We start from the raw sequence: 23,666 nt of genomic DNA, 5'->3' as shown, positions 1-23,666 counted from the left end.
AAAAGGAGAAATGACTGTGAAAATAATCTAACTAATGGAACATGATTAGCACAAGGGTGCACCTGGAAGACATCAACACCCTTTCAAATATTCTCATCTGAATATGGCAAATTGCAGTAACATGCATACATGTGTCACGGACAAGAATGTTGCACTGTACCTGGGTAATCCTCAGAGACATGCACTGAATAGGATACACTGTAAAAAGAAAAAAAACACCAACAGAATTAATAACAACGACATTAACTGATGGCAGAACATTTTTTTCCTGCTCCTGTATTATTTTACATTTATTTATAGGTTCCTGCTGGTTTCCAGGACAGAAGGTAACAGCTATTTTGATGGCTTTTGAAGTGCTCAGCTGAAAAAAAAAAAAGCATCATGCACATTTTGAAAGCTTACTTTGCTAAATTGTCACATCCTGATTTCAACTTTCTTAAAAAGAATATCAAGACTGCATTATATTCACTTTAGAGTAACATTTCACAATATCTGTACTTATGCTTAAAAAAAAAAAAAAAAGTTGCTCTTTGAACACCAGAACTAGAAAAGCCCAGTTTTCCCTGCATCTGGTTTCTGGGGTTGACTCAAGACTCAGTAGGAAGCCTTTCCTGCTGGCTGGGGCACTTCTGTACATTCCTGTTAGTCTCAGAAAAGGCTCTGGATGGCTTGGGCTCCTTCCTCTCATCAAAAGCCCTTATTTATAACAGTTGTGGCAATTTTATTTGGTACCTGTACCTCTTTGTCAAGCTGAGTTCAAATCAAATTTGAAAGAGCCATCATCACACTAAAGGGTAGCTTCACTACACGGATTACCTGAATCTGTTTCATCAGAAAACAGTCATACAAACGCATCATCCTGGTCCTCCAGCTCAGCCCACATGTGCGTTCACCACCACCCAGTGAGATCTTCACTAAATTCACTGCTGATAGCAGGACAAATGGGCATGATGGTCTGATCGGTTATCTAACTACCCACCACATCCTTTTGATTTTTTTTAAGGTTAAAGTGTGTCTTCATTTTGCATTAGAAACATTCAACTGTGCAGCATGCTGAAAGCTTTCTGTTGTATAATTCATGTTCTTTTCACTTCTAAATCCTATATATCGTATGTGTCAACTTACACATTTAAATAATACATGGTGTGTGTTCATGTCTGTAGTGAGTTAAGCAGACAGACAAAGGCAGGATGGCACAGTCCTCTTAAATTTTGGTATGTATTGTACATTGCTGAAAGGGATTCAGTGGATCTTTCTAAATTACATGAATACAGCTTCCATGTAGACTATAAAATAAATCCATGTATGATTTTTTTCTTTTTCTCTCTCAAGGACTTCCATTACATGAGCTCCACTTTCACAATCTAATGACTGTAGGAGGTAATCAATATGAAAAAGTAGGTCCCTCACACTTTCTTCTGTACGTCAATCGATTACCGCACAGCTCTGTCACCTGTTTTTGCACATCATCTATTCTAGCATAATTCATTTTATGTATTGTTTGACTAAGAGGCAAAGATGTCTGTTTCTTCAACAGCTGCAAATGTTCACATAAACTGAAGCAGAAAGAGTGTTTATTACAGCTGACAACAGATTTAGCCACACAACTCTTGATAGCCTCAGTCAAGCCAGAATTAAATCCCATCACTGTGTAAATTCAACATTTGGTGATTCTTCTCTTTTAATTCTTTTTCAGACATTTGGAATAGGCAGCATCTGTATCCCCTCATCTTGAAGCATTTTCCCTAAAGACTGGGGTATTTAAATCTAATTAATCTGCCATGGCATAAAATATCACTATTTTTCACTATTTTTAAGGACATATTCCAAAATAAGGAAATATTATATCTCAGTGCAGTCATGTGTGGGGAATTTTGCCCTGTGGTGCAAAAAAAAACCCCAAAACCACCCAACACAAAAACCCCAAACAAAAAAAAACCCTGAGAAGTTAACTAAGGGCCTGCTCTTATCAAAACCCGTCTTCTAGATGTTGTGTTTGTAACCATGACTTCTTCTACTACCAAAAGAAGTACTTCAGTCTTGCTCATTTAGACTGGCCGCTCGCACGCCTCCTTGCTGCCTCCAGAATTGCAGTGTATGGGTTTGTTTGACTGTTGTTATATAGTGTTATATTCAAGTGTGGACTTTTATTTCAAGAAAAGAATTATCTTTCTAGAACTCACTCCATATTCTAATTTAAAAAAATCTCAATCCAATTTAAAAACTGCAGCAAAGCAGGGAAATTCCACATACATATAAAAAAAAGTTCTTTATATTGAGAACAAGAACAGGGGCTGAATAAGTTACAGAATTTCCATCAGTGCAGATATTCAAAACTCAACTGGATAAGGCCCTCAGCAACCTAATCTAACTTTGAAGCTGGACTTGACTTCAAATTTAACTTCTGCTTTGAGTGGGAGGTGGACCACGTAGTCTGCACAGGTCATCACCCCACGTAATTACTCTATGCATGTATGTGCAGAAACCCTATGAAAGCGTGTTTCTCTTCCTTATTCCTCATCATCTGGTATCTATGGCAGCAGTAGCTGTGGTGACATTAAATGGAAACTAGTAAGAAAAAAATACACTGTACGTCTTGTGAGATGGAACTAAAATGAAAATGTTCATGAAGATGCAGGTTAGAAATAGTCTCAAGCCAGATCCTGTAATGACTGTAAGCAAATTCAGGGTCTGACCCAGAGCCCACTGAATCCAGCAACGGTCTCACTACTAAGATGAATATCATCAGAAAGGAGAAAGGAACAGAACAAAACTTGGTTTTGTGTCCTAGCTCACCCCTGTGATTGTCACATCACATCACACTTTGGTACATTTTTCTGCACTCAGGATAAACTGCTTCCTACTGACTGTGCACCTGATTTGTTAGAAAACAAGATATATCAGGCTAACAAAGCTCTCTTAAGAGGCTCCTGTCCTGCAGCTATCTAAGCATTTTCCTGTTGACTTCCATGAGATTTAGAGCCAAGACAGAAACACGGGACTGTGATGGCTTACGGGACCTTAAACAGCACAGGCTTCGGTGAAGATGCATATGTTCAACACCTCTTGGTGTTAAATCCTCTCAGAGCCAAAGAAAGCCTTTACTGAAGCAGCTTTCTCATTTAAGTACTCAGAAATGCAACTGGAATTAATTTAGGCTTGGCCACCACATAGAAGTACAACATGATTATTCCAGTGAGGGATATGATTTTTCCTTCTAGCAATGCTGTTCCCCTCTACAACTCTACTGCAGTTACATTGCTATAAATACAGCTTATAGCACTATAATTTATTTCCATTCCCATAAACACATTCTAACCAGCCAACCATCATCCTTGCTCATTCAGTTATATTACTTTAGCTACACGAACATAGTTAAACTCTTGGGTGTAAACAAAGCCTCAATGATGGTGTTATTTCTGTTTTATTCAGCCTAGACCCTCTGCAGAAGGCATCCTACAGTACATATATTTCTCAACCCTTAAGCTCAGAATAAGCTTCATACTAGAAATGGCCCAGTAAAATTTTTGGTTTTTAACAAGCAGTAAAGCACCATATGAGAAATTAGTGAGAGCTGTTATGTTTCACTGCTTGAGGTTTTAATGTAAACTTCTTATTGCTTGAAATAATATTAACATGTAGATCCACAGCCTTAGCTTAGTAAGAATTCTACTCACAGGGGCCTCCTTGAAAGCATTTTCCAATGTGTTTTAACTGCATCTCTTCCTTCTTCAGAAAGATTATCCTGCAGAGGTCTGTCTGCATTTGAGAACTAATTCATCAGCTAGATGGGGATGCACCACATAATTGCTGTTTTTCAGATTAATCTGTCCCAGTTTGATACAGAACAAGCAGATTCACCTGCATTTGACATTACTATAGTTTCTCAAAGCTCGTTAAAAAGGAGTCCTGAACTCAAACTCATTTTACTACCAGGCAAAACATTACCCCAAAATTGAACCTGCAGGACAAAGAAAAAAAATCCATGAAAACTGAAAAAAGGCCGCAAAGCAAAAGTTACTGCGACAAAGCACATTCATAAAAAAGGAAAAGAACCAGCTTCACCTCTTTACATCAATTTGTAAGACTGTTTCCCATGCCTTGAACTGCAGTTTTTACCTATCACAGTACAAACCCCAGAATCAGGCATGCATCCTGAAGCCACAACAGTGACGCTGGAGCTGGAGTGTATGACTGGAGTGTATCTTCCCATCAAATTCACGTTATCTCAACTGTATGCCACCTGTAGTTTCTCTCTAGGAAAGAAATCCTTTAAGCTGAATTTCCAGCTGTTTTGCACAGCAGGAAAAACATGAAGCATCTGGCGCAAGTCTAAGATTTATGCTTATGGAGCAGTTATGACAATTCAACCAGCTCTGTCCCATAGCAACAGCTGACTTACTGCCTTATTAAGTGTGGAAATTGTGATCTAGTTTCTAGTCCAGTTTTAGCTGTCTCTACTAGAGCCAGAGCTCCATGTGCTAATGTTGCAGTTTGCAAACTTGCTGAAGAAAGGAAACAAGACTTTTTGTCATGTGGAATCTTACGGTAGTCTAATGCTAATCTGTAACAGCATATAAGAAAAGAGTAAATAGGATTTTCTTAATCTTAATACATCTGGAACTACAGAATTCAGAAGAGCTTATTTTTTGTTTATGATATCCAAAATCCCAGATCTAGCTCATCAATGAAGTAATGCAGTAAGTTAATAGGATGCACGAAATTTTATACCTGAAGAAAAATACTAAGACTCAGCAAAGTAAGCTATGGACAAATACACAAGATTAAATGCTACTGTGGTACTGATTATATGCCAGGGTTAACTTCTGAACAAGCTGGTGAGCTGAAGAACAGATCAGCGAAACCTTGATAAGAAAAATAAAATTATACTGGTGAAAACTCTGGGCCAAACAACCTTTTTAATGATCTGTATAACATTTCTGAAAGCATGTCAACCTGATGTTTTTACTCTCTTCTGGGTGAGGCAGTAAGAAGGAATAAAAATAATGTCCAGCTGAAGAGGTGCAACTGAAATTGTATTCTTTTACCAATTTCTAGCTATCAACTCTCAAAATTACTACTCACCTTCAGTATCTACACATAACATGCCACAGTAGAACATTTAATGAATGTCCATTAATTAAGAAAATATTCCCACTCCCATCTTCACTCCTTTGTTTCCTCATCTTCGAAAATGCTTCCAAATTCTTTAATGGATTCCTATTACTTTCACATCCTTTAGCCTCCTCTTCTACTTCAACAAGACCACAATTTGATCCTGAAGCCAGACTCTTCATACTATTTTACTTCTGACCAGGCTTTTTCCTCAAATGAAAGAAAATTGGTTTCAAAGGGATTCCACCATGCACATAGGCCACTCTATTTTCTAATAACTGGTCAGAGATACAGTTTGAAACCTAACAGCTTGGTAATAAATCATGTCACAAATACAGGGTGGAAATTATGATTTTCAGAAGATGTACTGTGGGATTCCATCCAAATGAAACTTTTAAATTGCATTCCCAAAATATCTGACCTTTGAACAAGTGCCTTGAGAACTGGTAGGACATGAAGGCTTTTAGGTATTGGCCAGCTGAAAAACTAGGTAGGCTATTTACACAATAAATCTGGAATACTTAACAAGAAAAAAAAATCCATTCATCTTTTTCTTTATTTTGTACTTGACATTATTTGAATTAGGAAATTCTCTGAAGAGAATTACAATTCAAAACTAATAGTTAAAAACACTGCAAAAGGCTTCCACGTCAAGTCTTTCTTCCAATTTGTACAAAGATAACAAGAACACTATTAACAGCAGAAGGGACCGAGCAGCCATAAGCAGCAATTCTCTATGGCAAAAAGATCTCTTCTGCTTAATGGACACTGCCAAAGACAAGCCTTCTAAAGTCACAGCCTGGAGACAACCATTTCATTCTATGTTGAAGACAGAACAAACAAAATCACTATAAAAGCAACTGAACAATAAGCAAAAATTACTACTGTGATACTTACAGCTAGGACAAAGAAACTTAATGCAAACTCTCCTTTTGGTGTTCAACTGCCACAACCATGAGTGAATAATAAATGTCAGGTTTTTTGACAACTTATGAACAAGTGAATTAGCAAAATACTTCACCACTTGGTATGTATGACTACTGTACTATGAAACACTTCATTACCTTTCAATGGAGCCCTTAAAAACTGATGTAATTACACTATGGGTAAAATAATATTGCTCTTCCACTCTGGAGTTTTTGGAAGATTCCATCCCACCCAACACACATCAGCTGAGGAAGTGCTCCACTGAAGGTCATATTCAGAAATACACATAAAACTGTGGCAGCACTCTGAATTTTACTACCAGGTAAATTTTGTAATCAACTATTGCTAGCACTCAGAATGTCTTTAGTAAAATATATGGAGACTTTTAAAATGTGTTTATAAATGTACATTTATAATAATGTAACACACATTTTATTGTATTGCAAATCACATTAAGGAGTTAAGTAAATACTCGTAGCCAATACAAATCAGCAAGTACTGCATTCCGTTCATTCATGATACCTTTACAATAGAGCCCCAGTAATGTGACAAAAAACATAAATGGAACTGAAAAAAGTTCCAGTTGCGTAAAACACTAACCACAAAGAGATGTGCACCTCCAAACAGACAGATGGATGAACAGTAGTTAGAATCATGCAAATTAGAAATAAGAAAGATAGCACATCACATGGCATCATTTGAAAATAAAAGTTTGCGTAAGGCTTTTTAAAATACAAATAAATATACAGGGTTTTTGCTCTTTCACACAGTGAAATAACTATTGGAGCAGAGGACTTCTGCTTTTTTTTTAAGCAGTGAAATAAAAACTGATGTCATTAAATAAAATAACAATTACTGAAAAACAGCCTTATGATCTTCTGGAAAAAAGAATTAGAAGTCTCCACAAATGAGACAAAAATTAAAAGGAAGTGGACCTAAGTTTTCATGCACTTATTAGCACAACTATGGAAAAAGTGACTGTTAATCAAGGGCAGCAAAAATAATCTCACTGTATTAAAATTTATTTTCTTTTCTGTTACAGAATTTAGAACTTGAATTAAATCCCACTGAAGTCCAAGGGATACTTTAATACTTAACAAGAAGATTACAGGCAAGTTGCATAGAAAATACAAGACTTCTGGCCCCTACCACACTCCTGGTATTTCTAGAAACAAGTACTTAATCACTTTGCTAAAAATTTCAAGATGTGTTCCAAAAGGTGCAAATTTTGGTAAGCACTTTTTTCTTTTTTTTTGTATTTGCAGCTTGTTATACAACTGGACTGTGAACCATTTCATATCCATGTTATTTTCAAGATTCCTGATAAAACAAGCTTCACAGATTTCTAAACAGCTTTTGAAGTATCCTTTAAAATGTTTTGAATGTGTGTCTGCATCTCACCAATTTGTTTGCAGATATACGGGCCACCTTAAATCTCCTTAGTTCACATTAGTTCAACGAGTTTCTGTATCCCTTGTGATCCAGTAACTGATAACCCAGCATCAGTCACAGCTATTTTTTGCTGCTAGATAGAGACAGGTGCTTGCTAAGAATTGAAATTGGTGCACACACTCCTTTCACTATACATCAAAACTCCCCATGGTGCACCAGCCATTATACAGAAAAGAATAACAAGTGACTCTGAGTAACCTTTTCCTCTGGATGTCGGAGAATGCACATGTGCGATGACATATGAAAAGTCCCAGGCATATCTACTGATGACACATTAGAATTATTCCAAAGAGAGATGAACAGTGTCAACGTGTCAAAAATGGCACTGCTTTCATTTTATGACATAACCTGGAGGAATAGAGGCGCTGAGTCAAAGTTATTACATGTTTGCATTTGTCACTAAAAGTAATGCTGCTACTGGCCCTTTCATGCAACCAAAGTGCATCTGTACGAAATGGTGAGCATTATTCATAAAGCCCTGCTTGATTTAGCATATTATTCAAATAAAAAGGATACAGAAGACTGCAGCTCAACCATTTCCCTTTTGCAAAGCATCCAATGAAAAAGGCATGGCAACTTCTAGTAAATGCACCAAAGTCTGTAAGATTAATAATCACTGCAACAAACACAAGGGCACTCCTAAAAATAAAAATAGCCCTTATGAAATAAGCAAATCAAGGACACTTGAGGGAAAAACAAAGTGTGTGCTGTGTGCCATTCTAGAAAGGGTTTCATCAAAACACGGCTACTTGTTCAAAGCCAGGTCATCCATAATCAGACTACCGGAATCAGACCATTTCACCCAGAACTAGAAAAGCTGCCTCTTCTTGCAGTCACTCTGTCTGACCAGGACCAGCTCCCTCCCCTCAACACAGATACTCTTTAAACCTCTCTTCTGCGCTTTTCCTTCTCTCCACTGATCCCACTGGTTTGAATTCTCCCTCCATCCTCCACACTAGCTCTTCATCTGATTTCAGTCTTCCCCAGAACACAGAGCACAAAACAAACTCAGAACAGCAACCTCTTGACCCAGCTCAGCTGCAGCCAGAGCAGCATGTATGATCATAGCCTTTGGGCACCTTATTTCCAGGGTTAGGCCCATCTTCTTCCACTATGTGTTTTCTACAGTTTCTTTTTTTCTTTTTTTTTTTTTTTTTTCAGATGAAAGTTTTTCCTCTCTTCAGCTTCTTTCTTTTCGTTTTGAGTATCACTGTTAGAAGCAACCATGATATGCTCTTTTCAGAACCAGTGAAGAGTTATCTTAAAGCCATGAGGGTTTTGGCCCACTTTGTTCTTATTGGAAGGCTGTTCTGAGGCTCTTGTGACTGTAATTCTAGTAACTCTGTTTTCAATTCAGATAAATTGAACAGAAACCCTTTGTCCAATCCCTGTATGAAGCCTCTGTATTGTGATCTTTCAAAACAAAAATAAAAGGACACAAAAGGGAACAACCATGATCCCAAGGCAGAAGCACAAGGCAAACTACAAACTGAACAGTTAGAGTGATCCAAGCAACAGAAGAGCGTGCCTTGTCATAGGAAGTTTTACCAGACCATTTTAGCAGATAATTCCAGCGTCTTACCAATCATTAAAAATAAAGCCCATATAAATCCTTGGAGACATTCACTGTTTAACTTTGTTGTGTCCCTAACAAGTGGAAAGGCTCCTTTCCTTTACATGCTGCGTTCAGCAAAGGAGAGAAGTCCTAGGCATCCTTCTTAGACCACTCTACACATTCATTAATTAGTTGGCATTTTGCTTGTTTATCTAATGAGGTGTGAGACAGCCACTGCTGTGCAGGGAAAAAGTAACAAATGTGAATACTCCTTCTCTTCAGTTCTTTGAGATATCTCACAGAAGTCAAAGTTTTCCCTTCTCTCTGCCCCGCCCTCCTCCCCCCCTCCCCGCAAAATCCCCAACACTTTTTGGTATAGCTGAAATACTGTATTTGTGGACTAAAACTAATTTTTTCTGTAAGTACCATACATACAGCCTCCATTAAGATCAGTACAAACTCAATATATAACTTCCAAATATAGAATTTGAATGTCAAGCTATAGATTTAGGAATACTCTAAACTACAAGTGCGTACTCTTGCATGCATTCAACATAACAAAATCCCATAGGGCAAGATTTTCAATAGATGTTACCTACAGAATTGCCCAATCCAGTTTATTCATGCCAATATAATGCATTCATGCAATTCAGGACCACTGGCATACCTACAGCCAGTTATTTATCTATCGCTTACAGGTACACACAGTCTCCTTCCTGGTCAAGTCAGTAAGGCGGTGTCCAGCACCACTGAAAATTGCTAGACTATGACACACCACGGACCCATATCCTGCACAATTTTAATCCAAGATGACAATTGCTGTTCCTGAATCCTACGCCACAAAGCTGCAAGGATTGCTTGCAATCCTGAGGGGTTGGCTCATCCTGCTGTCCCATTACACTAACGTGGTCAAAATGACACCATTTTCTGTGGTTAGAGACACAAAAGGAGGTGCTACGTGGCCAGCTGCAAGGCCAGCTGGGTTTGCCTCCTCAGACCAAAAGACCCAGGAATTACAGTGGTGTGAGGGACAACATGAAACAGGAGAGCAGGTCAGACTCTCACTCCTGGAGCCTCACTGGCATACCTGTAACAACACCCCTGCCACTATACCACAGTCATGAACAGCATGGACTCACAAACAGCAAATAAAATGAAAAATTCAGTGTGAGATGACAACAAGAAAAGATGATTTTTTTCCCCCTTTCTGTGTGAGGGCACAGGTACACTTCAAATACAACATTCAGTCCTGTGTGTCCTTAGCATTAGAAAGATGTCAGTAAATTCCAGGGAGTACAGGAATCATCAGGAAACAAACACCAATCTGGCAGAACAGGCCGGTGAGCGAAAAAATTTAAATGTGTTCAGACAGCTAGATATACACAGTATGGCAAATCAGTGAGCAAGTGTGGTAGGAAATGTGATGACTGCTGAGACATGTTTTCCAGGGTGCAGACATGAAGATGGATATCATACTTATAAGATGGCCCAAGGAAAAATGGCAAACCATATTAAGGTGAAATTAGTGGAAAAAGTATAACCTGGCTGAAAATCAGAAATGGAGAACCCCATTAAAAGGTGAATTAGTCTCCCAGGGAAGGGGTAGAGGGCTAATCACATAGCCATTTAAAGTCAGGATGGAAAAGAAGCTTAAGTAAAATTCATGGAAAAATTTTTCATTGGCAAGGTTACTAACAAATATGTTTCCCATTGCTAGTTTCAACGAGTTACAAATGAGCAAAATGTTACTTGCCATTCTCACTAGTAGCTCAGAGAACGAAGTTGTAGGTTGACTATGACATTGATGACTCTCAATGTGACTCATGAAAAAAGATTCAAAGTACACCCTTGTACTATACTGCAATAGTCTGCAGAATAATAGCAGCAGGGAATTTCAGTTCAAGCACTTTTTATGCATTTGAAGTGGCAGTACTGGCTAAGATCTGAAACAGTTCTTCCACCAACTTCTCATGAATTCTAGCTGTCCCTGAATATCACACACTCTAATTTCTTCTTCCTGACAGAATGTAGTAGAAAGCATACTGTAGTATTTTTTTTTGCATTTAGGCATATTTAGTAATGGCTCATCTAATAAGGAACAATTTCTAAATACACAGGCTGTTCTTGGGCAAATGAATGCTTCTAGATGCATGACTGCTCACAGAATATTAATTTCATACTATACCCAAACAACCATACCTGAATATAGTCTGGCAGACATTCCTACAGAAAATGCTAAGCAAACTACAGAACAAGTAACAAAAGATAATTTTAGTATGCTATACCAACATGTAGTTAGATTTTGAATAGCATTTTAATTTGTAAAGACACAATTAAAAAATTCCTCCAATAGCCTTAATTAGATCTCTGTCTTCTCAAAAAAATAATTACATGTCAGATGAAGCACTGACTTAAGAAGCCCCTGTATTCTTGCAAAGGCAGAGGTAGTTCTATTCCCAGCTGTGTTACAGTGACTTGCTATATGCCTCCCAGCAAGAAAAAATGCGCACATTTTCCAAAGGCAATCAGTAACTACAAAGCTTTCTAGACACTGATTTACCTTTCATGTGTGCTCAACCTCTACATCTCCAAAAGAAATCAGCAGGAACCATCAGCAGTTTTGAAAAATAAGGCCTTATAGTCCAGATTAGGCAACAATAATTGTGCAAAATGGCAGTTAGACACCTAAACTGTTTATATTCCCTTGAAAATCCAATCAGTACATATCCACCATTTTAGATAATTCAGTGTACTCACAAAGATAGAAAAATGTCCATTTTATCATGGATTTCTATAGAAATTTAGGTATCTTAAAAGGGATTTGGGTACCTAAGCACCTTTTATGAGGTCAGCACCTAAATACCCTTGAGAAACTGGTAAAATAAGACTCATGCTAAGGTACTCAAAATTGGTACATACTTTTCAAAATCCACAACAAAATCCTGGCCCCTTGAAATTCAATAGGCAAAACTCTCACTGAATTAAGAAAAAGTGAAGGTTTACCCTTGTCTTAGCTTCTTCATCAGCAAATCTGCAATAAAAAAATGTCAGAGGTTATGTACTCCCTTCAACCCTTCCTTACTCCTTGCTCTGTCTGTACCATTTAGCACACTCAGCCACCAAAACTATCACCAAAATTTGGGAAGCATCCTGAAGATGGGAAATGACCTGTGAGTGCTAAGTTTGTAATCAGACATTCTATTAAGTATTTCCAGCAAGTCTAGAGAATGAAAGAAAACATGGCCAGAAAACTTTTGCTAATGTGAGATTAAAACCAGTAAATCTTTCACTAATACAGAGCTCTTAATCTGAAGATCTCCTCAGAGCCTTTAATAAAGACAGAGCTATGAAGACTAATGTAAAGAAAAATGAGATGGTATAAAGAGAACAAAAACAATTAACCTATAGAATGAAAGAAAAAAGGATCGAACACCGAAGAATAACTCCTCCCTTCTTGATGTCTCACTGATACCACATGCACTGGCAGTGACTTGAAGAACTGTTCAGCCAGCAGCATCCCAGACTGCAGAGAAAGCATCAATGGAAGTGGTAATGCAGCTGCAAGTGCTTGTCACCCTGTTTACTTGAGCCTATTGCACTGAGGAACCTAAATATAGAGATTAAAAAATCTGATTCAGACATCTACATCTTACAATCCGGGCCAGTTTTACCAAGGTCCAAACTGTCTTCTCAGGCATGTCAGGATATATTAAACATACACAGCACTGGGTAACTGAACTGCAAATAGTTCAAAGTAGGCAGAGTCAAAATAATGTAAATATGGCCACTCGGGAAGATTATTTTTTTAGCTTGAGGGTTGGGGTCTCCGGTTCTTCTTGACGGAGGAGAGTTCACAAAGAAAAACCTTCAGGTAATACTGCCCCAAGGGGGTGGGTACACTACCTTTTAATCTCCTCACAAAAATAGCCCTGAAAAACTTACCAGCAGACATGAGTCAAAAGGCTCACCTGCTCACACAATTGTTTATCATCATAGGCATCAGTGATTTGAGTCATGTGAGAACCTCAATCAATAAATACCCCCATTCTTTCACAGCCCCCTTGGGAGCTACGGGGCTACTGCAGAGGCTGCTCCTTCAGAACAGAAAACCAGGAGCTCGGTGGCAGAGTGATTATAGTTCACTCCATTTTGAAAGGTCACTCACTTTCCATCATCTGATAGTGTCATTAAGCCCAAGAGAAGTGGGATAACAGTTTGAAATTACTGCCTGGGGTGAAATGGAAGAGTAAAGCCATATCACTTATTTGCACCAGAGAAATTAAAAGGAAAAATAGCGGTCTCCTTTCACACCAGGACACATATAGCAGAGGGCCTGAAAAATACAGCAAGATTTTACTGCTTAATGAAATACTTACAGTGATATATTAAGGCACAGAAATTATTACTGTGGGAGAGTCCATGATGTATTAGTCAAAACACACTTGAAAAGCTTCATCATATTTTTAAATTAGGCTAGACTGTGTGATCTGGCCTCGCGAGGACCCAGCCACCTCCTGGGGCGTGTTGTGTTCTCAGCTCCTACCGAGAAGGCTGTGGGAGCAGAAGGTCCTTAGCACTCTGCAGGATAGGGCCCTCAGTCCTCAAACAAAAATCCAACCTAAATTTAACCTAAATCACTCAATCAGATCAAGCAGCTTTAATTAACAGGATTTAACAAGAATGAGGTTAGTGATGTAAGCCAACAAATTTCAAGGTTTTTTTTTTAAAAAACAACCAACCAAAAAGACACCACCATACAACAACTTAGCACTAACTATTTCACGTCCCATTTCACTCAGCAGCAAAACTATGGCTGAGTTGAAGGAAACAGAAATAAGCCTCTCTTCCCAGCCCCCCCAACTTCTCTAGTTGGTGGACCACCACAGGACATACCTATTGCTCTTGTTCTGGGCTGTATTCTCTCTGGGCCTCAACACTTGAAGAAACATTATCAAAAGTGCTGGGACAATGCCTTGGTGGGAAAGCCATTGATAGCCCTCCTGTTTTATAAGTGGGAAACAAACACCCAGGAATGACACTGAACTGTTTCAGCTCACACAGGTAGTCAGTGGGAGATAAGAAGAGATCCTGGAAGACCATCCTTTCTCAAGTTCTTCAATGGTGGCAAAACTATTGCTATCCGCAGGATATGAGTTTTTCACATTGATTGACTCCTGCCAAATACAGGTATTTTCAATCCCAACAGAAGGTGTAGAGTTGGCTGAGTTCTTACTACATTTTCTCAATTCATCATATCTATATATAATCAAAATGTTACATCTACTACTTGCCTAATTTAACTAGGTATATCCAACCGTAAATATGTTGTGCAATGAAATTCCAATTAGTACAGACAACACAGCTTTGCTCCTCTGCAAACTGCAAAACCCTGCCACTTCCCCTTTTGAAATAATAAAGTAGAAAGGCTTACATGAAGGTAACTGCTACGCATTTTCAGTAAAACAAAGATTTTGAATTTTAGTTTCGGAACACCCACTATACATTTTTTACCAAACTTTGATTATAGCTGCAGCAGCTGACCATTCAATTGCTGCTGCTTCCCAGAGCAAGGGGATTTTACTGACCTCACATTTGCTGAACTGTCTATAAAAAGAATTAGGTGAGTAGTAATCAGTTTAACTTTTTAAAAGCTTGAAATTTTTGCTAACATTACGTCCTGTAAGTACTATAAGAGGCAATGGGAACAAGAGGTAATTCTAATGGGAGTAAGAGGTATAGCTATACCTCTTATAATTAGGACAATGTATTTATACAAGAATGAGCATGAGCACCCTTGCACAGTCCTACCAAAAGGACCGATCCTAGCATTGCTGTAAGCTTTACAGCCAATACAGACCCTGCAGATACAGCAACACTACAGAAAACTAGTAAGCAAAATTGGAAGAAAAATCATACAGAGACAGTTAAGTGACTTTAATTACAGAAAAACAAATCCTCTGCTTACAGATTTTCTTCTGGTTTTTTTTAAAACATTCTTTGCAACACAGATCACATTGAAATATGAGAAAGAAAACTGCTTTTGTATGATATATTTCACTAATGAATCCTAGCTTTAATGAGACATTGCGATAATTCAATCTCTTAAACAATTTGTTGTCCTTCACCTTCTGTGAATTCACTATGTTATTCTAACCTAATGAACATCAGCATAATGCGTATTACATCTTTCTCACATCAAAACCACTTGGCTCCTAAAATGGTAATTAGAAAGAAATGAAATTACAGAGAAACAACTACATTTTGTTTGTTTGATTTGTTTTAAAAATAAAAAGCAGATCCTGCAGGACACTGGATCCACTATTGGGTAAGTGTGAAATGAAGCTAATTTCATTTGATGTACTACATTTACTTTATTAGATCAGGAGAGAAACAGAAATGCAGCAGTGTACTGTAAACTTGCCTAATAAAGTAGGCAAACATAGGCGTCAACAACTTACACAAAGTATTTCCAGTGAGCTATAGTTGTTTTCATCCAAGTATTTGTGTAAGCAGAAACTACAGTCTAAATCTAAATATGAAAAGGAAAACAAAAAGGATACAGCTCATTCAGACAACTAGAGGTATAGGTATGTAAACTATTTAATTTAGGAGTCTATTCTTCTTTTCACAGTCGCACAATCCCCGCAGTGACCTCCATGGATTTTATGCCCTCAGAAAAACAGAATTCTAAGTCAAAGGTTGTTCATGTTTGCCTCTCCTTTTAAACCCTTTTTCAAATCCACAGGCACAACTGAACCTCCTTTCCTTAAGCAAGAACTGAAAACAACATGCCAGTCCTTCTTCTATAGGAGAGGGCAGGGGAAAAGAGGGGCAAAAAGGTATGCTTTAACCCAAAGAACATGTGGGACCAAAAAGATATGGAGAGCGACATGAACTGGGAATGCTTAGCAATTACATTTCTAAACTGAACTGCTCCTAAAACCAATGGAAGCCCCGACATCCATTTCCACAGAGAAAAAATGCTTCTGTGTGGTTACAAAGCTTTACAGAGGATCAGGCAAGAGAAGGTTTCTGTAAGCAAGCATGCAGTACGAGAGATGCAAGTGAACTGGCTGCTTTGTGAACATTAAGAGATCTAGCCATAGGAAAAAAAGGAGAAAAAATGATAATTTGCCCAAATCAGTTTGCACTCAAATCATACTTAATTTAAATAAACAGACACAAGAGTTCAAGGAGTTCAGCTCTGCCTAGGCACAAATGAAAGTAATGCAAGCCAGTTTATTAACAGACAGATAAAGCCATCCGGAAATGGCCTGATGACTAAGTACGACTCAGCAGCTGAGGGAGATCTCCACAGCTTTCACACATGATGGGCACCTGTGGCAACGAGGTCTACAGCTGAAGCCACCGGCGGCAACAGGCAGCTCTCTGGAGCCGATGGTGGGAAGCGCTGAACAGCTGTGATGGAAATGGGGGCACTCGGCACTTCACTTAGGTTGCTGGCAGGTTAGGTGATCACCTCCACGTGCAGTCACACCAGGCAGTGAAGGAACCCCAATAGCCTGGTCTGAGCAAGGGAGCCCCAGGGAAGCTGGGGTTGCCCCATGGAGTTATGGGTTCCATGGGCTGGGGCTGACACCCAACACAGGGGGTCAATGGGAGAGGTTCCCCGTAGCATCTGGCAGACTGAGGGGTTACTGCCAGGGGATGTGGGACACTTTATGAGGTGCCCAGGAAGAGTACTTGGGAACTGCCCAAGACTTATGATGGGAAGGACCAAAGGTTGGCAAAGGTGGTCTACGGGGAACAAGCAAGGGAAACAAGAGGGACAGGGGTATAAAAGAGGCGGGTCCTGTGTCAACAGGTCAGTACGCTTGTCTGGCCATGTCCTGCACTGGCTAAGCATGGGCTGGCCTCTCATGAGCACCAGGCTGGACTAGCTGGTGAGCAGGATAGGAGGCTGGGGTGGCCTATAGATATAGATAGATATGTGTATGTTGTGCCTACTGAGAATACATGCTCAACCTTGCTACCAGCTAGACTTGGGGACATGGAGCTGTGGCAGCCTCACCTCTGGCAGGCTATCAGGGTCAGCAACTCCCGGCAGATACCATCCTTGTGGGGGATTTACACAAATAATTGTCAACTCCTCATTTGATATCAAATAGGAAGAACTATATACCTATCAAAGTATGGTTAAGGATACCCTAACTATAATCCTCAGAGCTCACAATCTTCCAAAGATCAGTTATCATGGAAAAATAGAGAAAGCTTTCCAGATGTTCTACCTGTGCAAACTTGGTATCTGAGAGTAAATACTAACAAATCTAATAGAAGGTGTAAAAATGATGTAGAAACTGTAACCTACACTTCCATTGGCGAAAAATATTAACTCAAAAGTCACATTGGCTTGCCAGAAAACAAGTCTGGGGTGATAAATACTGGTTTGTCGTTGTAGGTTTGTAGCTTTACATTCAGCTCAGCCATCAGCACCTTTGAACAGCCGAGACTGATAAAAGCGTGGTCCAGTGAAAACAAATGAGGATGAGGTCTGCGCTTTGCACCTGGCAACTGATGAACTCCTTTACATGGCTTTGAGCCTCACACTTCCTCTTCCCCTTCTGCAAAATGTTTTGAAAACTACAGATGAAAAGCCTACGTTTATTACGCATTATATTGAAGCCTTATACTCCAAAAAAAGATGCAAAGTAAAAGTAAACTAGCTGCCAAATTCTCAGATGGTAAACAGCAGCCTCCCCCCTATCGCAGCTGATAATTTTCTCAAACCAAGAGGCCAGCTCACAAATCAGCTCTTAACTACTTTTCACCTGTGACAGAAGACTTCTCAAAAACTGCTTGTAAAGATGTGATATGCCAAAGCCTCCACCTCCAAAAGCAACTAACATCCCTGGCCACATCCAACAGAGCGGAGGCCGAGCCGGCAAGCAAGCCCTGTCATGGCAGCTCCACCATGCCACTGCGGGGCCTGCTGGGGCAGCGCTTGCGAAAGGGCCCGGCACAATCGATATCTGCTGAGGACCTGCCCCAGTTTCTTCCAAAGACGGACTCAGATAGCCCAGCAGCTTGGCACAGCCCTCATGTCAGCCATGTCATACAACTAACTGCCAAAGCGGGAGCCGTGTCTGAGCTGCTTGTGAATTCTGGGCAGCTCACATTGGTCACTTCTTGCTGTGACTTCCCCACGGTTCCAAAGAAAAGATCTGTGTAAGTTGGTGCAAGCAGGATCAGACCTTTCGGCTGGTTAATCAATTGACACGTAGTTTGTCTGAAGATCAATGTTTCTCTTAATGTCTGTTGCAAACTAAAAATACCTTTTCTTGATGACTCATTTTCCACACTAAAGAACGTCTGTGGGTGGGAGAACAGAGCTGAAGCAATTCTATTTTTTTCCTCCTGTCACTATTGTAGCAGCTCTAAACTCCAGCATGGAATAGAAATGAAGCACTTGCAAGATGCTTCCAGCTAGCGAACTGAACAGCGCTGTTTTGTTACCTCTTTTGTCATCATTTTTATCCAGATGCATATTATATTGAAATCATTTCAGCACTGTTATGCTCACCCTCACAATCTGACCTTCCAAACACAGAGGCAGAAGTGGAGTTTTTATTGCATAAACTACTCAAATGGATGGTGCGTTATTTGCATTCTCTGCTGTTAGTGTTGTGAGTCCAGTCACGCTTTAGTTAAGTTAGGACCAGAGTCCCTATGAATTTAATGAGAATATATTTATCCCACAGGATTAGACTAAACAATAGCCTCTCAGAGTAAGGAGTGCCTCAGAAAACCTCTGCACCATTGCTGGACTCTGAAACTCCACAGAGCTCAGCAAGGGCTTTCTCCTGTCCCAGTGCCCCCTACTACACTACACTTCATGTGGAGATGATACGTCAGCTCTTTTGTTCTAGATGGGGAAAGGCGTGGGATGCTGACACCGAGTATCAGGACAAGTAGGTGATCCCAGCATCCTCCTAGGGAAGGAACAATTTTCATATGCTCAGAAGCCGGGCAGAAAACAGCCCACAGTTTCTGAACCAGCGTGCCCAAAACAGAAACAGCAGGAAGTGTGGGAAGACTCATCATGAATGGAGATTTCCTCGCCTCCTCCTCCTTCCCCAGAGCAAGCTGACTCATGGTTTCTCAGTAGCACAGGCACAGAGTCTTTCCCAGCAATGGCAAACCACCCATCCTGGAGTGGCTGTAACAAAACTCCAGTGCATTGAAAGGAGGTTGACAGAAAAAAAGGAGTTTTTTGAAAGGTAGGGGGCTAGGAGGAGCTAGTTTCATTGGGGATCAGAAAGCTCTCATCAGGTAGTAAGGACCGGGCACCTCTTGCCCTCCAGTATCCCACCTTGCTCCCATACAACCCCAGTATCCAATATGCTTCCAGCAGAGAGTCCTCCAGCAGAACCCAAAGAGCCACGCTGTGTCCCGCACCCTGAGCATCCATTCTGCTCTCACCCACGTGTGCCTCCCTGCCTGCCGCAGAGGGGAGAGGACGAGGCCAGACGAGAGGGAGGCCAGTAAACTTTGTTCGTTGCCACCACAGAAGGAGCAAGCATTAAAAAGAAGGAATTTTTCTGAGTGGGGAAGGAGGCGGAGGAACTCTTTCCATACAGGAGGCAACCCAAATGCAGATTACCCCAACAGGTCCTAGGCTTTGTACGTAAACATGAATCAAGAGCTGCCTTGTTCTTAGCTTAAGAAGGAAGCCATTTATGCTCATTTTCAGTCAAATATGAATATATATTAATTTAAACTCAAATGCCTCGTTATTTTGAGACAATTTTCTCTAATGCTTTGCTGTGTTGCAAAAGTCATTACTTTATAGGGTTGTCTGTGACGACTCAGGAATTTCTTTCCATGCTCTTTTCTTATTTGCTTGATAAACTTATTTATTTATCCAGGTTTAAACATTACACAGCACCAGGTCCACTCTCTGTTAAAACCATTGAAAACGCAGGTGTCCAGTTAAACCTGTCCAGTAACAAATATTTGACATGGTTCATAGACCTCTATCTTAGATAGTACAATCTTGCAGACTGACTTTGATTTTATGTTTATAAGGGGAAAGGATCAAGGTTTGCTCATACAAAGAGACAGGACAGGTGCTTTCAGGCAGAGGCAAAAATGTTCACAAGCAACCACAGGTATACCCCAAAGAGTACTGCCTTCAGAGGGAATTTGTGTGAGCAGCCCTAAAGATATAGACAGAATAATCAGTTTCCTGTGTGCATACACTCCTCAACCCAGCAGCTGCTGATCTGAGAACAGATTTGAAGATGCCTTTTCACAGTCTTCATCTCCCAAGTCAGTACCAAATACACATCTACAGATTTACTTCCCAGATTTCCCAACATGAGAATAACCTGGGCACTTTTTACTGACTGCAGACCCTAAAGTGGGTAACACCAAATGGATTCACTAGTATTTGTAGGATATGATGAAGAAACAGAAAAAAAAACCCAACAGTGGCATGACTGCTGCCAAACTGCAAAACAGTGTATCAGAAGAGGCAGTAAGGTTTTCTGTTCACTGCAGTTCCAACTCAAGCATGATTTTCTTGAAACTGCTGACACAGTCAAAGCGCTGACAGCTGTCATATATGGATGGTTATTTCTCTTGGTGAACCTTTTCACTTCTGAAATCTTGACAAATGCAGGTGCTAAGCCAAGAAAATCTAGTATGAGCTACTATTCTATATTGACCTCAGTGAAGAAACCACCCTCAGTGTTATCTCCCAGAATTAGGGATATAGCCACAATAAATAGAGTACATTCACCATGTAAGTCTACAGTTATAAACACAGGCCAAACGCTGTCCATATCTGTCTGAGTCTATAGTACAGAAATACTAGCTAAACACAGATCATCTGCCAAACAAGAGAGAACTATTTTTGGAAGATCTGTAGAACTTCAGAGAGTTCAGATTTCACTGGAACACTGTCCAAGGGCAACATCTTCACTCAGGATTGAGATTTCATCCTAGTCATGAGTAGTCCTAACTCATCTGAAATACTTGCAGGTTTATCAAATCTCTGTTTACGTGAGAACCTCCAAAGCAATATAACACTGAAGAACACAAGATTTGTCCTCACACAGCTTAAAGATTCATCAGTCTGTCAAGGTACTGTATTATTCTTAATTTCTTTTAAGCACGGGTCAGAACAGAACTCTCAGGCAAAGTATGAAAGATCTGCAAATTCTTGTCTCAGAGGGGTTTTTAGTCCATTATTGCCCTACACCCTAACACAAACAAAAATAGAGAAAGGTTTATTTCTCTTTCCCTCAGTTTCAAACTGATCTAGATGACAATCTTGTACTTTCAGTGATAGCTTGTTACCTCCTTTGCAGAGAGATAAACTTTTCACCCTTGACACTTCATTTAGATACCGTGAGGTCAGAAGTCTGGCAGAAGTATCTTTGCTGATATGTATTTCACAATGATCAATAAGAGAAACAGAAAGGAAACAAAAGGCATTGGAATAAAAACAGTAGAAACCCAACAGCAAACATGGCACACAATCCTGTAGAGGTCTTGGAGATTATTTTTAAGATTAAAAGAAAAAAAAATTGTGCCTCTCCCTCAGTATAAAGATCTTATTTAGATGAAATACAACACTTGGTGAGAAGAGTTCCAGCTGAGCTCTGCCCGGGCAACCTGGGGCCTCTGCCACCCTTGGCCAGCAGACAGAAGAACACCTGTTTTCCACATCCCCACTAATATAATTCTCAGGACTGAGTAGCCTGAAAAAATACTATTCATATTGCATGCCGACTTGCTTTCCTATCCTGTAAAAAAAACCTAAGTGACAATAACTTCAGGACTATTTTTAACTTAAAAATGTATATGTTACTATATTTTCAGCATATGAATAAAATCTGGAGGCATTAAATTGACAGTTTCTAAGATCTAAATTTCAGATACAACTTAACATTAAGAAAGCATTGTTGGCCAGGAAAATAGAAGTCTGCAGATTTTGTACAAAGCCAAGATTTCCAAAGCATTTTTTTAATAGTTTATGTTTACAATATCAAAGTGCATGTTTATTTATGAAATAAATTCTTAAATTTACTTTTGCTAAGGATTCCTGCACTTCAAATTACATTGCTTTAAAATTACTAAAGGGACAATTTTTGTTTCCCTTTTTTCCATTCTTTTAATCACTTACTGATACACAGACTAACTTCATTTCATTCTAATATGGTAAGACTGTCATATCCTCCATTCCTTCTCTTGTCTAAGAGATGGTTCTTCCTGATTTGCCTATCAGATTCCCTCCTCCTTCCCAATTTTCTTCTGCATTTTCTTTTCTCACCTTGTCTTCCCATCCAATTCTCCGCTCTTGGTCTGCATAGAGCTCTACAAGGGCTACAGTTCGTTATGCTAAATGGAATGTGTTTAAAAATTCCTCATAATTTATTTAACCTTTGAAAATCATGTTTCCACTAAACCAAAATATTCCATGAGAAGCGTATACTTCCTACAGATGAGTTTTCAATCAAAATGGTAAATTTCTTCCAACTGGAATATTTTTGTATGGCCTTAGTGCATCCTGGAAATTGTAGGTGAGGAACCTCACGTCCTCTGTGGCCTGAACAGAGTAAGCACCCTGTATTTAACAGTGTCAGACCCTCTTGCACATGACCATCACCCCAGGCAAATAACCAACCAACCAACCACACATTTCATTGCAAAGAAATAATAAAAGGAACTCTAGACAGAAAACAGGCACAGAAGCTCCACGGTGCTAAAGTGCAAAATGTTTTGGGCCGAAATAAGACATTTAAACTTTGCTGCATTGAGCTACCAGGTAAGGCAAGCAGAAAGGGCACAGGATCAACACTCCAGGGGTCACCAGGAACAGTAACGTTTGTTTGCTTTGCAATTTCCTTGCCAATAACACAATAAGGAAGACAAGAAACAATATTAGGCCAGTATCTAAGCTGAGACGTTTACAAACTTTTATAATTAGACAATTTATTATCAAAAATTACTTTAAGTGAATTTAATTATGAACAGCTTAAATTAATTACTTCAACAACATTAACTCAGGCAAGAGTGGAGCTCCCTGTGCCTTGCACAGGTATATATTACGAGCATACCTACCCAAGCAAAGCTACAATCTCATTCGATCAAGGTCTTATACTACAGAAACACACAAATATGCAGCAAAACTGGACTAAAACTCATGGATTTAGATGTGAGATCCTGCATGTAAGCAGGGAGGGAAAGTCCATGCCAGGACTTTGAAAATACATAATGCATAAGATGATGTGGCTTTTTGGACTTTAATGTAGGTTCACCTATATATGTTGGACAGATGACTGACCTATACCTTCCAATTATTTTCCATTCTGCTAGGATGGGTGACCTGACAGTGACAGCCATAAAACTCAGCAGTGAGATGCTATGGTCTGGTAGGAGGAACTAAGATGATCTTTTCAAACTCCTGCAGATAATCACTGATAAATCCTCACCATGGTAACTAATACTGTAGGAGACTAAACAGTGAAAGAAGAGTAATAGTTTTTACTGAATATTTCTGTACAATAAAAACTTCTATGCAACTAGGACCAGTTCTCCCCAAGTTTTTAGTCAATACCAATGACTGAGAAACAAGGTATATGGCAAAGCA

At 39.5% G+C, this 23,666-nt stretch overlaps 1 protein-coding gene across 1 annotated transcript in view; it reads right to left on the bottom strand.

Annotated features, from left to right (window-relative positions):
• PARP8 (poly(ADP-ribose) polymerase family member 8) overlaps positions 1-23,666 on the bottom strand; it is a 117,387-nt gene that overhangs the window by 65,505 nt on the left and 28,216 nt on the right. The window contains exon 3 of the mRNA XM_075020485.1: positions 161-198. Within this exon, the coding sequence (XP_074876586.1) occupies positions 161-198 (38 nt within the window). The remainder of the gene's footprint in view (positions 1-160; positions 199-23,666) is intronic.

The sequence above is a fragment of the Buteo buteo genome, chromosome Z (assembly GCF_964188355.1).
Source record: "Buteo buteo chromosome Z, bButBut1.hap1.1, whole genome shotgun sequence".
Lineage (NCBI taxonomy): Eukaryota > Metazoa > Chordata > Aves > Accipitriformes > Accipitridae > Buteo > Buteo buteo.
This window is presented reverse-complemented; position numbering and strand designations above follow the sequence as displayed.